Below are 17,225 nucleotides of genomic sequence, written 5' to 3' on the forward strand. Positions count from 1 at the left end.
ATTTTCGTAATTCGGTTTCCACACTTGTACACAATCAGACTGAATGGATGGATACTATCATGAATCAGACCACCACTGCCTACTTCTATGTGCTTGCTTAATCACCATTAATGGTCAAGCTACGATAAAGAACCTAACACCCCCGTAACGTCTTCATTAAGGCTTAAATATATCCCTTATTGTTTTCCTTTGTTTCATTTTCATAAGTACGAAGTTATATTTCTCTGGAAAAAAAATTTGATTAGGCAGTTGAGGTGGATCACAGTTTAGTGGAAGGTGAAGGGGACTTTTCCATTTTTCTGGCAAATGGTGTTTGAGGCTCCTTCCGCGGGGGTAAAGCGGCCCTAGCATTTAGCAAATCTTCACCTCTATATAATGGAGTCAAGACCGCGTGTAGTTAAACGTTCAGTCCGAAATGGTTCTTAATTAAAACATATTAAACGTTTTGGATTAATTCTTTTCTATACATATATCGTGGACCATTCATGAAAAAGTTACTTAAACTCAAATTCAGCTGCTGAAAACCTTTCCCAAGAACAGGCACAAAAGTGTTTGCACATTACTGAATTTTATAATGTCGATGAATCATTGACACAGTATCTTTAATGGTAATAGTGTCTTCTTCCCTTCTGGCAAAGAACTGAAAAACATCGCGGGACAAACCTTCAATCAATTGCATGTTACTAAAGTGTCTGCCAACCCAAATCTTATCATTGCTAACGATATATCTTTCATTATCTTTAAATGTGTCAACGTAATTAAATAAATTTAATTTCGCTAATGTTACGTATGTGATGCCTTTATATTTCCTTTACGGAATTTCCACTTGATTGAATTCGTTTTAAAAATGAATCAAAATGGAAGCAATGTTCATATATTTTAACTGGAATGAGTGAAAGGTTAAAGTACTTTGTGTGCTTACCACAGGGGATAGAAAATTGGCGTTTGTCCCTATATTTTATAGAAACTTTTTTACAAATAGACCCCAAAAAAAGAGAGAAATGTCTGCATTTGGTATGATTTCCTCACCGTTTGTAATTTTATTAGAGTGATCCTACGGATATAAAACGAATTTTATTCTACGCTCTTATTGGTCGGCGTGGGAAGTTGAGGGTGTATGCTATTTGTGGAGGGGATGAGGGAGGGTAAGATGTGCGGAGTTTTTTTTCAGAGGGTGAGAAGGAGATAAATAAAACTCGTAATGGTTGCGCTAGGTTTTATTTCATTCCCTTGAAGGGATGGTTAAGGGATCAAATGAGCGTGGATGGGGGTGACATTGGGTGGAGCTGATGGAAGTATAGGGGACAGAGAGTGGCATATAAACTCTGTAAGGGAACAGAGTCCCTAGTTTGTCCGTTTCTACGTATTCATTCAATTTCTTCAACGCGCCAACATTACCCTCCCCTCTTAAGATCGCCCTCCAAGGGCAATATACAGCTACTGAGACAACCCTAATATATAATGGAATTTTACCACCCTATCCTAAACCTTCCCCTAACTTCTTTCAAGTCCACAAAGTGTCCAGGACCTTTTAATCTGGAATTTCCTTTTACGTCATTTTTCGTTTTCCGTTTATTTATTTTTGTGTTTTTTCTCGTAAATTGTATTTGCTTCTGTGGAATCCTTCTTCCACTACTACTCCATAACTTGGGCTATTTAAACGATTTTATTTGGATGCTTCATGAATTGTAAGTAACTAGAGATGTTTTCAGGGTTTCTGTTTTCAAGGTTGGAAAAGGGTGTTATTTACTTTATGTCCTCAAAATACTTCTCTTCTGTCTCTCTGTAACTTTGTACCGAAAGATGAGAACAAAAGGGATTTGTGTTAGACTGAAGCATCCCTTTATCAAAAACGTAGTATTACTAACATTGAAAGGAAACTCTTTAATGCGGATAAAAATGATCTTTAATATTTATAATTTTATTTCTTTGGAACTTGTTGACCGACCTTCATATGTGCAAAATAATTTCTAAGATTCGGATTAAAATACGTAGACTATTCTTATGAATTATTGGGGAAAGCAAACACGAAGAAACGAATGAAGGAAAAGGGAATGCCATAAAAATGGAATAAAGAACAGGATATTTATAATCTCAGTAAGTGTGTTGTTGATAGGCCTACATAGCATGATTTTCTGGTTTTTACTTTGCACCCTAAACAGGAAGTTGCATCCAGTATATACCGCGCATTATTTTTAATCAGAAGTAAATATATTTGTTCGGAAAATAGTCACAAGCACAAAAATTTGTCCAGATAAATTTTATTGCGTTTTTGTCATGACTTGCTATGCTGGAGGCGATATCAATGTTATAAGTCTCTAATTAAAATTTAATTTTCCTAACCTTGATACGTTACAAGAACGTCAGGCTCAGAGTACACAGAATATTATTTATCCCTCGTAACTATGAGATACTCGTTTTGTATTCCGGATGGAGACGTGTTTTTGCTGAGATTTAGTCGTTCGGATAACTTAATTTGCCCGTGTTATCTTGTTTTAGTCAGCTTAAGGGGATCCCTGCCAAAATCTGCACTTAAGATACCAAATTAATTTTAATTTAAAGAATATTAACTTGTTAATTTATTTAATTGTAAATAATATTTATATTTTGTGTGTTGTGTAATATTACCTGTTAGGCTGGGGTACCTCAGTCAGAAAAATGAGTTGTTTAGTCCCATACTTCTCAGCCAGTAGTCCGCGAAGCGCTGCCGAGCTGCTGCTTAAATTATTGTCTTGTTTACGATATCAACACTGCTTGAAATCTTAATTGCGCGTTAGATTCAGAGTGTAATATGGAATGGTAAGTTCTTCCGAAACGTTGGTAATCACATATGAATGCACGGCGTTATAAATGTGTTTTAATTATTTAAAAGATTTTTCATATAATTTGATCAGAAAAATGTTTTATTTCTTAACGATGTCATCGATCGTAACATACGAAAAAGCAGAGGTAGATTTTTGCGTGGTTACTCAGGGATAGGGCAATTCTGATCTCATAATGGAATTACTGTGTCTTCATAAATGATTCCCCCACACTCACTAATAAGTGAGGAGACATCTGTGCCCTCTGGCGTCCGACACGAAGCTCTCTTTCCTTCTACATGCAGGGGAACAGCTACTCGGTGTGTCAGGAATGTTTAACTCTTCACTTTTGACTGCTTACAATTTTAATATCGTTATTTGGTGAAGGTGAATTTAGCAGTGTGATAGAAGCATGTATGTTCATCAACCAATTCGTAAACCTGAGAGACTGTATTTGAAATAAAAACAAAAAGGATATTGTCGGATTGCACATTCAGAATGTTTCCAGAGATACAACACGTTCGAAACTCCGTCGTAAATAGGATTTTACTACACGTTATTGTTTCACAATAGAAATGGTGGTATGGGTTTAATGAAAACAAATTAAATGGTCCCCGTAATAAAGCTACATTTCTACATAAAATGACTACAAAAAATGTAAATTAAACGAATGTGCAACAATATGTATTTCCGTTATTGATCGTTAAAAGTTATGTAACTTCTTAGAAAACAAATCTAACCTGAAATTCATATGACAAGAGCATCACGTGTATTAGTATCCAGAAAAATACTTGAACAATTCATAAGCTCCAGGCTAAATCATGCTTGGAACTGGACTAATTCTTAACGTGTGTGTCCACAGATAGTCACTTGCATCCCCCAGAAAATATTATTACAAACTGCTACCAGCAACGAACCCCATACTTCCCCTTTCTTCCCATGTTGAAGGGGTGTGTAGTCGCCATACAGTGAACACAAACCTAGGATTACTGACACGTTTCGCCCTTCTCCTGTACTTTGCTGGTCCCTTGCTTTCAGACAGACAAGGGCACGTCCGTCTCCTACCCTAACACATAAACTTTCCCAATATCGTGTTTCCCTAACATCGTATCAATATGACACTATATACTCCGAGGACGGAGTATTGATTAGATATCTCTACCGCCACAACATTGCTAAAAAGAAATTTATCCAATCTGCATAAACAGTTGTCTCTCTTGGTGGTAAGAGGCACTGCATTTTAAGCATGATTAAAGTTCCCTATCGCGGTATCCATCAGTATTTATTAGGATTGTTTGTGGCTTTGTTTGTGTGTTATGCAAGACTGCCAGTATTTCAGTAATCGCCCTGGATGCCAAAATATTTTTACAAGTGGTGCTACTATCGGGCAGCTTTTGGAAGTAATTTTAAAGGAGGTACAGCAGGGGCGTAGCGTTCGTGTTGATTGTATTAACTCGGAGAACACTTTGAAAAATAAAGTCTAGTACCTTCTTTTTTTGGTTCAGTGATACTCGATACCCTAGAACAAGGCATGACAGATCAGATAAAATACATCGTTGGTCAACTTTAACCAGTCAGTTGTTAACATTGTTGCGTTTACCGAGAGCCTAAGGCTCAGTTAGGTGACTAACGACACGTGCCTGGAGAGATGAATCACCGACACATAAAGTTTTTTCTCCTTAAACAAACCTTTTGTGATCTCGTCAGTGTCAAAATTCTTAGCGTATAAAATTATAACTGGAGGAATTAATTAGTTCTGTCGTCTAAATGAACACGAACTGTTGATTATGGCGAATGATATTTTATTATATGTTGAACACTGTTGAGGACTAAGACTGAGGGTGTCTATTGGGGTTTTATAGGTTGAGACCCTGTGTGGCCTTGAAGTTAGTTAACAACGTTTTAGAGGAACGCATCGCCTCTATTTTTAAAGAGAAGATCAAACGACATCACGACCCAGAATACCACAATAATTATCTTCATCACCAGGAGAATTCAAAATCCCAGTTTGACTGAGGGTGTTTGAGAGATGGAGGTACTATGAAGAATATTTGGACTTAACAGAGTACAGCATAAGGATGGAGAAGACTACATTATCATAAACTTTTAATTTCCGGTAAATGACTTATTGTTAGCTTATTTAAAGACTCTTTTTAACAACAAATATTAATTTAGTATGATTGTGAGTGAGGAATACAGAAAGGAAGTGGTCGAGACCTATTTTAACTTTCCCTGTGTTTTAAGGAGTTCAATGAAAGAAAAAATATCTTAGGATAGTCTACAGGATGGGTGGGAAGTAAGTACGCATTGAGAAATGGATATAACCTCTATATTTCTATATTATAACCATTTCTCAATGCCTGCCTACTTCCCACCCATTCTGTATGTTACAGACCGAAAAATGAATTCGGGACTGTTTGAACACGAAACCAGAGTGTTAACCGTTTAACCGCGATGTTCAGAGCTTGGATTAATGTGATGAGAAACAGTTATGTCCTGACCTGCAGAATGGTTTCTTCAGAATCTGAATGAAATATGAAAGTTCTTCCTTTACCATAGCTCTCTTATGATTTAATAAATCAAAGTTGTTGGAGAAATTAATAAAGATTGTAACTAAGAAAGGCCCATCTTGTGGTTTCAAATAGCAAGTCGCTCCCTATAGAATTCACGTAGCTCCCTAGAGCTTTGTCAGCTGCTCCTCTGAACACCGACTACTCTGCAAGCTGTTTTTACTACCACCCACTAAAATCGATATGTTGCGACGTCCTTGCGACTATCCGCACGTGCAAATGTTATCCTTAGGAAAGCTCGTGGACAATCCTCCTACAGCTTAGCAAACCTCAGAGAGAAAGTAATTATTGTTTTTGTTGCTAAAATCCTTACTTCCTTCACAGTCGAATACCGAAAAGTTCTAAAAGCTATTTGGCCTCGTTGTTTTCAGTTCTGTGCGTAATCAAATTTTAATCTGTAGCAATGAAGTTAAAAATCACGAGCCTAGTTGGTTCAGAAATGAGATACTTTGTCTCAGCGTTAGCCTGTTTATGAAAAACTAATTTTGTTTCTGTGTCGCAGGCGTGGGAATGATTCGAAAAAATAATTCAGTATTAGAATTTAAAAACTAATTCAAGTATAATATGTCCTTTGCTAGAATCCCTTAATACGTATTGTGGATAAAGTAACTATTTATGAAAAAAACCCAAGAAAATATGTAAATGATTTCTCGTTTAATCCTGTATGGCTTTATGATGTAATATGTTGTATTCAAAACGAAACACTGGGAATTAGAAAAATTCCTTGGAAGAATACTTGTATTTTTGTACCCCACATCTCAGAACACTGTTATATCTCAACTTAAGTGTTATAGACAGAGAATACATTTAGTATTGGATGGCATTTAGTATAATATCGTGACTCGTTTAGGTGAGAGTATAAATGAAACAAAGTATAACATTATTTTACAGGCTATAAAAGTATTTGATGGAGAAGTAGACTGCATAGCCATTTAATATAGATAGCCAAAGGAACAAAGTCTTTCTTTAGAAACTAATAGTTATTCATTGGTCAAAAATAAGTCAAGATTTATTTAAATATATACACACGTAATTAGATAGCCGGTGTTCTGTACGATACGCTTTAATATTATACCATCTTCGAAAACTGGATAGCGCTTTAACTAATAAATCGTCACCAAACACGAGTGCAGAACAAAAATTATTAAGATTTCAATTAAACAATTATTTTATTCTTCCTCTTATTTCACAGGTCACGATACTTCCACCAGCACCCTGTTCTCGAACACCCTAAATCTATCCCTCCCATAAAATAAGAGCCCAAGTCTCACATCATACAAAACAACGTATAAGATACTCATTACCATACGAATAACTGGTTCTTACACTTGGAAGACCCGGAAGTATGCGATCTGATAGGTCTACATAGTATCAAATCATGTATAATGTACCTTCGCACATAAAAATAAATATATAAATCAAGTAAATAAGTACAGATAAATCAGATGAGTTGGATGTGTGACACGAATGGAGGAAATGGGAAAAATATCGATTTACTAAACGTCACTTTTCTAATCTCATGGTTTATGAGTGTCGTCGTTTCAACTGGTGTGTCCAGTGTTTTCTAACACTGTAATTAACCTCCCCTTTTCCTAAACATAGATAATTTCTTGTTCGGTTGATTGACTGTCAAATTTAAATAAAATACTTGCATCACGAAGTTATACGTTTTTACAATGTCAAACAAAAATACAAGTAAATATTTACATTTTAATTCTTGCATCGACTGGGAAATGTAACTGTAATTAGACAGTCATATAATATAGCAAATTCATTGGTTTAGGGCGTTGAAACCCCTCTTATTTTAAACACAGTTCTTTATTTTAAGGTGATGCTGTGCTAATATAATGGTCCCTTAGGTTATTGTCGAATAAAATGAAACGCATTTTAGAGAAGCGGCAGGAGACAAAAAGGAAGAAATTTCGTTTCGAAGTGAAAGCGCAATGCTGTCACTGACAGCACTTACCTGTCCGCCTTCAATTGTTTTATGCCCCATGAAACACTCCAGTTCTTCTTCTTATTTTTTGTCTTATTCTGATACCATTTCCCTTCTATTCATTCACTGCTTATGAGAATTATCTGTTCAGGAAAAGTTATCAGATTCAAAAGATGGCTTTCTTCTGGGTTGTTGCGCCGTTTAATCTCGTAAAAGTTCACCGACGTTTCAGAGGTTTTTGCTTCCTCAGTCATCAGGGCTCACCATATATACTATATTAACTATAGTACCATAGTCGTTGTCACAGTCGACATGTTGATATTACTGACAACAGTGTATTAAAAATGACGAAAGTGTGATATCCCCCAGTGCCATGTCGTGCATAACAAATGTGAATTTCTTATAATCAGTTTAAAAGTTATTAGGTCGAAATACGCAGAGCTACGCAGGAAATAAAATAAACTACAAATGTCAAAGAAATCGATAAACTTCTGCGTTCGTCACAGACTAACGAACTACTCGAAACAGTAAGCGGAAGGAAAGTTTTGCTTTAGTGGTTCGGTCTATTTTATTTTCGTCGTTGCTTCGAGCAAGTTATTTACGGGCAATTTATCTGCCATGTTTATTATGTTTAATAGTAGCCGTCACCAAACTGCATGCTTCAAGGTCACAGAAGAATCTTACGACGTTGCAATACGTAGAGGTGAGCCCAGTCGAGCAAGGTCAGCTCAGAAATCGCAGCATTGAAAACCAGCAACGCTGTATTAATGGCAGCGCTGCGGCGTGTCCTTGAAACACGAAATTTTGTGACGGTTGCTGTGGTTCTAACTGTTCTGCAGGGGGTAAAAACATGGAAATATTAGAACTGTGCTTTTGTTTCTGATGGATATTAACATTTTCATTGAAAATTATTGCACGTTTTCATCATCTATTTTTCGAATATAAGACGTGTCTAACATAAAGACATTTTTTGTTTTTCAGTTGATGTGGTACCAAGACACCATCTTGTTGGATCCAACAGATCGACGTAAGATGGAGTCACGCGGAAACAAACATACGCTCAACATTCGCAACGTACAGGGTTCCGATTTTGGAAACTATAGCTGTGTGGCAGATAACTCGCTGGGACGTGCTAAGAAGTATATGGAACTGTCAGGTAACAAGAGACCATTAGCTTCATAATCATTTATCAGCCTCCATTGTATCAGAAAACCACAAATATTTTCTTGATAAAGTTTCCGTCTTGACACTGTTCAGTCCAATATGCTCTTCCTACTTCTTTTAAAAAACTGCAGTGAGTAAGTCGATGGTTTTAAGTAATTAGGTAATTGATTACCGTGACATAAAATCTATTCTTACCTAGTTCAAACTTCCTTGCTGCTACCAGTTCTAGATCCCACCCAACCTTATACCCAAAAGATAATAGGTGTATTTTCCTACATAACAAAGCGACCGGAGGATGAAACTCCCCCAATATACCTCAGTATCCTGGTATTTAAGCAGAGAGAGAGACATTTACCTTACCTGGGTGCTTAGGCACGTGTACAACTTAACGTATCTGTATTAGACAAAGGGTAGCACTCAGTAGATGTTTGGGGTGCAGGGGTTCGAACGCCTGCTGATGAGTCTGGGAATATGAGCTTCTTATGCCGTTAACTGCCTTAGCTGATAAAACTCTCCGTGATGGGAATAAAGTCTTCTAAACTGTTTCCAACAATTTTATTTTCGAGTATCAGAGTTAGATCAACTTTACTCTTAAACTGTAGTAATGCCTTGGGAAACATTAGTGCGTTGCTTTTCGATAAATCTCGTGTGTTTACATGCCAGTCTCTGGAGTGCAATTAACTACCTCCTTCACGACGTGTATAAAAGTAAAATATAGAGAAGGTAATTACCACGGTTCCTTTTGAAGTTCTTTAAAACTTCAGTCTCGGTAAACATTGAGATTTTTAAACTAATATTATAATTCTGTAAATTAATGGACCACGGTCCATAAGGCTGGGTTTCGATTCTCAGTAGCTAGTTTAAAAATATTTACGTCAAAGTTCTAAACCTGGTATATAATACCCCTGGACTCGTATCATTGTGGATAGAAGCTCTTTGTGGGTGATGAAAGAAGGATTCAGATGGCTGATCAGCTTGTTGTAAGGCGTTTGCCTACACAGGACGGAACAACACAGAAAAAAAACGAAAGGCTTTGTACCCACGATTCCAGTGTTAGAGTGGTCAAGAACCACTTCTTATGCCGGTCCAGTACTGTGTTCGCCTAGACATGAACCCTCAGGTTAAATAATCAATATTAATAATTGTTCATAAATTCGAACCTGTAAATATGCATTGAAGTACAGGGCGTAACTACATACCGAGAACACAAATAATATAAATATCAACCGTAATCACCGTGTGTCCTAATTATTTTTATTGTGTTATTAATGTTTGTATGTTATCTTGTATTGTTTATAATTGAACTGATTATAATTTAATTATTATATTATTTAGGCATGTTATTTAGCCAATTTACTTGTGAATTATTATTCAATAAATGAATTTCATTGAATTATTATTATTATTATTAATATGGTACATTTAAATATTTAATTTCAGTTGTTTGTTTTTGTATTTGTAATGTTTTCCTTTCATTATTATTGAAATTAATTTAATTATTATACTTTATCCTGTTCTGTTGTTCAGTGCTTGACAGTTTTTGGCCTTATTTGGCTGTTATCAAGCACTTAAATAAATGGATTGAATTGAATAATGTGAAATAATGTTGCATTCACTGATTTCAATGGTACAGGGACATACAATGAAAATATTACAATTTGTGCTATCTTAATTTTTAATTTAGTGTTTTACGTATTTATGATTTAATTTTAAGTTGTAGGATTTGGGTGTTTCACGGCGGTGAGTCTGAAGATGGCTGTCTTCTGGGTTGTTGCGCCGTATAGTCTGGTAGAAGTTTACCGACGTTTCAGAGGTACTTGCTGCCTCCATCATTAAGGCCTGAAGACAGCCATCTGCTTTTATGTTATATAAATTATAGAACACTATTTAAGACGGTGACATTTTTTTTAACATCCTCAAGTACAAAATAAATTGCCATTCCATATAAGTATCCTTTGAGGACACCTTTTCGATGCAAGAAAGTGTTTAGTTTGATTATGTATATTTAATGTTGTTTTAATTTTTTTATTGTTTTATGTACTCTGTACTTATTTTATCTTGTCGTTTGGAGCCTGTAACTGGCGCCTGTAAGCACGTCAAGTGATTCAATTATAATTATTATCGTAGTCATAAATGTCGGTGGACAAACACACAGATAATTGTGGCTTAAAGTGTAACGAATACACTACAGTGTTTTCCTCTGAGTGTATATCTCAGTGCTGATAAATATCGATATATATAAACCTCAGTGTCCAAACTATCTGTATGATTTCAAATGTTGACGTGCCAGAGATAATTCTTGATGTTTTAACGAAAATATCAAAACAGTTTGTATTAGAACATTGCCTACTGTGCCTAAAAGCGTTGTTGTTGTCGAAAACGTGATAAGGATTTCGATTTTTTTTAGTCGCATGTCCGTTTGCGATCTCTTATGAATCCCCAGGCCCTCACACCTCAAAAAAACAAATTTTGATTTTTACATTTTGTTTTTAACCGTTTCAAGCCTACTGGTAAATATATGTCCAACCTGTTTTAACGTTAGTAAGTCTCCAATTTTTGTTTCGTATGAATCTCAGTAAAAACACGGTTTAATCCTTAAATAGCTGTAACAGATTGATCTTTGTAATCGTTAAATGCAGTGTTTACTTTGCGGTAGGAACTAAATTATTAAATATTACTTAGAGTTAAAGAATTTATAGGTGGGTTTTTATCTGCAGAGGATGAATTCGTTCACCATTTGTAAGCTGGCTGTTTATTTATTTGAATAAAGATGCAAAGGGTGGAACATATAATACGCACGGGGACAAGACAAATTAGAATAAAACTGTAACTGGAAAACTTGGAGGCAACAGACAACTTCGGAGATACAGAAGTATATTGAAGAATGATATTAAAATTGATCGAGAAGACATCTGGTGGCAGGACATTGGTGAACATTGCTTAAGCGGGCTAAAAGAAGGTGTATAGGAGAGTTGTTATGAACAATAAAATTAACCTTTGAGTGTAATAAAGTGGCAGGAACTTTCTTGGCAATAGCGCGACTATCAACTTCTAAAATGATTGTGGGGTCACGGTGTTAGTAGCTTTTTTTCTTTTAACATAGATACTTGTTCTACCATTTGTCTATAAAATCTTGAACGTTCATACAGTCTCAAAGGTTCACCAACCTGAAAGTATTGACGTATGTCTTTATTATAATATGGTATAATGTTTAAATTACATTTCCCGTTTGTTCCAACTTAGCATTATGATAAATTAGGGAAGATGTGTCAGAGACTAGAAAATTTTGAAGAGCCTTCTGTCGGAAAATATAAAGGATCTTTTAATGTATGTTTAAAGCTTGGAGTTTAAGGCGTTTGAAATCAAGCATTCGGTTTGATATGCAGAAATAATAACACTCACTGTCTGCAGAGGAAAAACATTCTGACAGGTGGAGAAATACTCGTGGATATGAAAAGATGGGAAATGCCTGACTTAAACTTGAGTCTAAAGTAATATAAAATATTAACATTAAGATGGAAAGTTGTATAGTCTCTGTTTAAAGTTTTTTCGTTTCTCTTGTGTAGCCGTGAAGGTCTTGAATTTTCGTTAATTTATGATATTGTATAACCATGAACTACACGGACTTGTTTATGGCGGTGATGAAACTTTGGGTTCTACCTTCAAAGGATAGTAATTCAGAGACGCCATTTATCCACTTAATAACGCTTGTATGAAAGATTTCGATTTGTCACATCCAGTTAAAAAAATTCATGTTCGGAATCATAATGTAGGCCCTTTTTATATTATTTTATTTGACGTTTGAATATAAATTGTTCTGTGTGGCTTATACATGACTTCACAAAATATGAATTGAAATCAGCATTACATTTTCATACTGGCACGCTACTAGTGGGTTATTATCTTGTGAATTATGGCAGTGATTATACTAATTTACGTTTCGTAGATTTCAATACAGTTTGTGTCACGAAGGAAACTTTCTAATACAGTTATATATGCGAAACATTAAACTCAAGTAATTTATTATTCCTTTCTACATAAAATTTCTTCACACTTTTGCCACAAACGCATTATATATTAATTAAATAACTTTTTGCTCAATTACACATCTTTTAATTTATCTTTTTTTAATGTTGCATAACTGCATATACTGTGTACGAGGTGCGATCGAAAGGTTTCTAGACTGTGTCAATAGCGGGCGAACCGGATGTAGTACGAGCTTCTGCCGCTAGGGGGTGCGGCCTACATTCATAGTGAATCAGTGTGCCAGCCGGCATCATCGAATTAGCATTTGTTTCTTAGTTACGGGCGTTTTGGTAGTGCATTACACCGACCCTCCTGCGATTTCGGAATGGCTTGTGCATCAAATTTTGCCAAAGACTCGCCAAAACGGCTACGGAAACCTATGAAATGCTAAAGCAAGCATTTGGGGAGTCCGCAATGGGTCGTGCACAAACTTTTGTGTGGCATTCACGTTTTAAAAATGGCCGAACCTCTGTCGATGATGACGAGTGTTCTGGACGACCATCTTCGAGCACAACGCCCGAAAATGTTACGAAGATTCGGCAGGCCATTCACGAAGATCGACGTCGTACCATCAACGACTTGTGCGACATTGTTGGGATAGGCTATGGGACCTGTCAGCTGATTCTAAAGGAAGAACTCCACATGCGACGCATCCTGTCTGAGGACCAGAAGCAGAATCGACTTCTCGTTTGTCAGGAGCTCAAAGATCTTGCAAGAACCGACCCCAACTTTCTTTCTAAGCTCCGTGTGACTTCTTCCTCTTCCCAAAGATGAAAATTCAGCTAAAGGGAAGGAGATTTGAGACGATAGAAGAGATTCAGGCAGAATCGCAGATGGTGCTTGACAGGCTGACAAAGAAAGATTTCCAGGGATGCTTCCAGGCTTGGCAGCGGCGCTGGGATCGTTGTGTTCACTGCCAGGGGAACTACTTCGAGGGTAATAGATGAATTTAATACCTGAGATAAGTGTACGGGTTTTTATAGGCGCAGTCTAGAAACTTTCCGATCGCACCTCGTATGTTATATGAGAGTATCTTTAAAACAAATATGATTTGAGATTTTAACGACGGTGAGTCCAAAGATGGCTGTCTTCTCGGTTGTAACGCCGTAGCGTTTCAGAGGTCCTTATTGCCTCCTTTATCAGAGCAATGAATCATCGCCCTGATTATGGAAGCAACAAGGACCTCTGACGATGGTAACCTTCTACAAGAATACACGGCGCTACAACCCAGAAGACAGTCACCATCTTTAAAGGAGATGGGGTGACAGGATAGTATAGAAGACGGTCCTGCGTTTGTCGACTTTTATCTGTCGAGGTGATACCGGATTTGAAATATAACACAAACAAATGTGGGATGAGATGTGTAGCTTATATGGACGACGCTGACGTAGCGTGATCCTGTTCTGCAGGGCGGCCCAGCCCAGCAGAATTTCGCAGTGCGCCTTTCAGCCGCTCATTGGACAGTTACAACCTTACGTGGGTCGTCGAGAGCTACCCGCTACTGGAAGAAGTCCGTCTGCTGTACAGGAAACTAATGGTAAGATTTTATTTTTTTGATTGTCCCAAGAATTTCTAAGTTTAAACTAATTTGCGCTAATACGTAAGTGGGCTACACAGAAATTATAAGACGTTTTATACCGAGTGTCCCAAGATTTACCCAGATTAGGCTAGTTTCTCAATACAACAAGTACGAATTTGAGCGATAAAAATGGGCATTCTATAGCGGCAATGTGGAGTTAAAAATGTGTTCGATTATTATTCAAGAGGAATTGCTTCCACAAAAATTCAGAGACCTGTGAAACAACATTTGATTATTTTTAGATAATTTAAAATGGTGGGATTGAAACGCCCATCACAGTCAGCATCACTGGACCTAGTCCCGTCTAAAATATCCCCAATAGCGTAGGAACCCATTTCTCCTTACCTTAACCTCATGACGGAGGTAGAAAAAGTCTCCTAAACGTTGTGGCTTTTATCAAATAATCAAGACTATGGACAATGTTGAAAGTAACATTCGACTTGATTGTACGACTTTCTGCAACGTTGAACTGAAACCGATCGGTCTTTCCAGAACGAATAAAGAATTCTGAAAGCTGACGTTAGTCGCTGCTGTCCTTACTAGCGAGGACACGCTGTTAGTATTCACAGCGTACAATCAGTCCTGTATCGATCACATTGTATCCCACAGGACCTTCCATTGGACATATCGACCAGAGCAGTCCGTGTCTCTGTGTATTCTAGAGATCTGCCGAACAAATAGACCGTCTGCTTCCTCCGTGCCTCGGAGCTGAGGGGCCAACTTAAAATAAACCTGCCCAAGAGGAAAACTGAAGTCATGGCACGAAGAGAAGTCTTTTACGTAGTGCCTAATATATATTTGTGTAACTACATGGAGCATGGATGAGACGGGATAGCTCAGTCAGTATAGTGACTAGCTACGTGCTGGACGACCGGGGTTCGATCCCCGATGGGGGCAGAGGATTTTCCTCTAGCCTCTGCGTCCAGACCGTCTCTGGGGCCCACTCAGCCTCCAATCTAATGGGTACCGGGGTCCTTTCTCGGGGGTAAAGCCGGCCGGGGCGTGATGCTGATCACTCACCCCCATCTAGTGCCGAGGTCAAGGAAGGGAGGAGCTATACTACCTCTCACCCCCAAGCGCCTACATGGCACATAGCGGGACAAACTTTACTTTACTTTTACATGGAGCATGGACCTTGAGAACCTAGTGGTCAATGAATTTCCCGTATTTTATTTGTTTTTTTATCCGAATGCTCATTGGTGTGTTATGCATAAGACGCTAGACACCGTTCTTAGATGAATCCAGACGATAGTTTTCCACCTAATTTCTTCAATATCATACCGTCTATTTCTAGGTCCTCCAAGAAGTCTGTTAATTTTATGTTTTAAACTAATTTCTGTGAATTTCTTACCTGTCCTATGTGTGTTACATGCCCCATCTATCTTATTCTCACAAATTTAAGTTCCCTAATATTAAGCATTGAGTGAATATTTCAAATTTATGCAGCTCTGTGACAAGACATGAACGTATATACCTACCTACACATTTTTGCATTTACTTCTTCTTAATCCTCCTTAGAGACTTTCTGTGCAGCACTTAGTAACATTCTGACGTTCTTCTGCGAGAAGCTACTGGTCTCTGGCCACCGTTGTCAGCTGTCTACGGCTGCATATTTCGTGTATATTTGTAGCTACCTTACATGCATGAAATACGCCTCCATCTGTTGTGGTTACAAGGGACCTGAATTCACATACATATGATATTCTTACAGTGTTGCTGCATTCTGTAGTTTTGTTGTTCCGTTGGCACACCTTGTCACGTGTGTTTGCAGATGAACGAGACGTACCAACATCCCGGTAAGTGGCATGACGTCATACTACCGGCCCCTCATGACGAGACTTTCACGCACGTCATGTCCTACAACATAAAAGGACTTGATCATGGTTCCGTTTTCGAAGCGATTGTCCAAGCCAAGAATAAGTACGGCTGGAACGAGGTGTCGGACCTCTATCAGTTCTACACTAGCGGTGCAGGTAGAGTACTGAGTACTACTAACATAAGAAATTATATATGGATTTCAGTTATAACAAAAAAATAAATTATCCTAATGTAAAACATGTCCAGGACTAACCATTTGTTCATTCGCCCACAATTTTTTTCCCGTCTATCCACTCACACATTCAGCCTTTAGTGTAGGTATCAATTTCATCACACGTCAGACCCCCACTCCGCATATCAATGTGTCCACCCACCCTTCAATCCATCCTTTCCAACTATCCGTCAGTTTTCTCCACCCCTTTATCATCCACCCATTCTTCCATATATCCATTCTTTTCAGCTAACCTACATCAGTAAATCCATCTTCCATTCACACATCAGAACGTCCAAGCTCCCATCCTGATGTATATTTTGCCATCTGTCGCTTGTTTCAGAACCCAAAATGGAAGACATGGAACTCATCGGAAGTTCAGATTCGTTCTCCTTGTCTCCGTGTCGGACAATGTTGGCAACACTGTGGATCATAGTGTCTACTGTGTTCTGTCACTTATAGAACGTAAGTACAAATTATTCAGTCGCTGCAGATTGCAACGTAACTAACATATGAGCTTTTTAAAATTGGTTCACAATGAACTTAGCGTAACGTCACATTACATATAAATTGTTGCTTTAAAAATCGTAATACGCATTATATCTTGAGATAGTGTGATGCTCGAATTATTTTCTCAGCATCTCATGTGCCTTCAGTACAGGTGATATATTAATTTAAGTCGCTGCATGTATAATTTATATTAATATTAAGTTGCGGGAAGTTATTTAGATTTTGAAGTTGTGGTTCAAAGGATATTTGTGAGACTTGCTTTCATAAATTTGACTTTGAATGCTTTGGAGCATCTGTAGCAATCAGAATGTTGACCTGCGTTCCTATGATTATTAGCTTAATTTTTTTTGTGACTTTGAAATTTTGAAGACATTTTGTCCCTCCTGTTTTGGGGACAAAATTCGTTTCACGTCCTGTATTCGCTAATCACCATTCTATAGATAATTAACCCTTACAATTTCTCTTCTCCAATAACGAATATGAAGTAATTGCATTAAGCAGAATTCTTCTGCGTCTTCGCATGGCCACTCATTTTACGGAACACGAACGTTCATAATGATGTTCATATGTTCAGAGAGCAGTGGAATTCAGTCCACACCCTCAAATGCTC

General features: G+C 37.5%; 1 protein-coding gene across 3 annotated transcripts in view; it reads left to right on the plus strand.

The window, feature by feature from the left end:
• The window catches only part of LOC110832657 (lachesin), a 509,136-nt gene that overhangs the window by 487,501 nt on the left and 4,410 nt on the right, over window positions 1-17,225 (plus strand). For all 3 annotated transcript variants that reach the window (XM_087353324.1, XM_022069833.2, XM_022069832.2), the window contains 4 exons: window positions 8,289-8,463; window positions 13,907-14,034; window positions 15,848-16,049; window positions 16,449-16,570. In XM_087353324.1, the coding sequence (XP_087209450.1) occupies window positions 8,289-8,463; window positions 13,907-14,034; window positions 15,848-16,049; window positions 16,449-16,567 (624 nt within the window). In that variant the 3' untranslated portion in view covers window positions 16,568-16,570. The remainder of the gene's footprint in view (window positions 1-8,288; window positions 8,464-13,906; window positions 14,035-15,847; window positions 16,050-16,448; window positions 16,571-17,225) is intronic.

This window comes from Zootermopsis nevadensis, unplaced genomic scaffold (genome assembly GCF_977971745.1).
Source record: "Zootermopsis nevadensis isolate Lab colony 2312 unplaced genomic scaffold, Znev_1.0 Znev_ptg000022l, whole genome shotgun sequence".
NCBI classification, from domain to species: Eukaryota; Metazoa; Arthropoda; class Insecta; order Blattodea; family Termopsidae; genus Zootermopsis; species Zootermopsis nevadensis.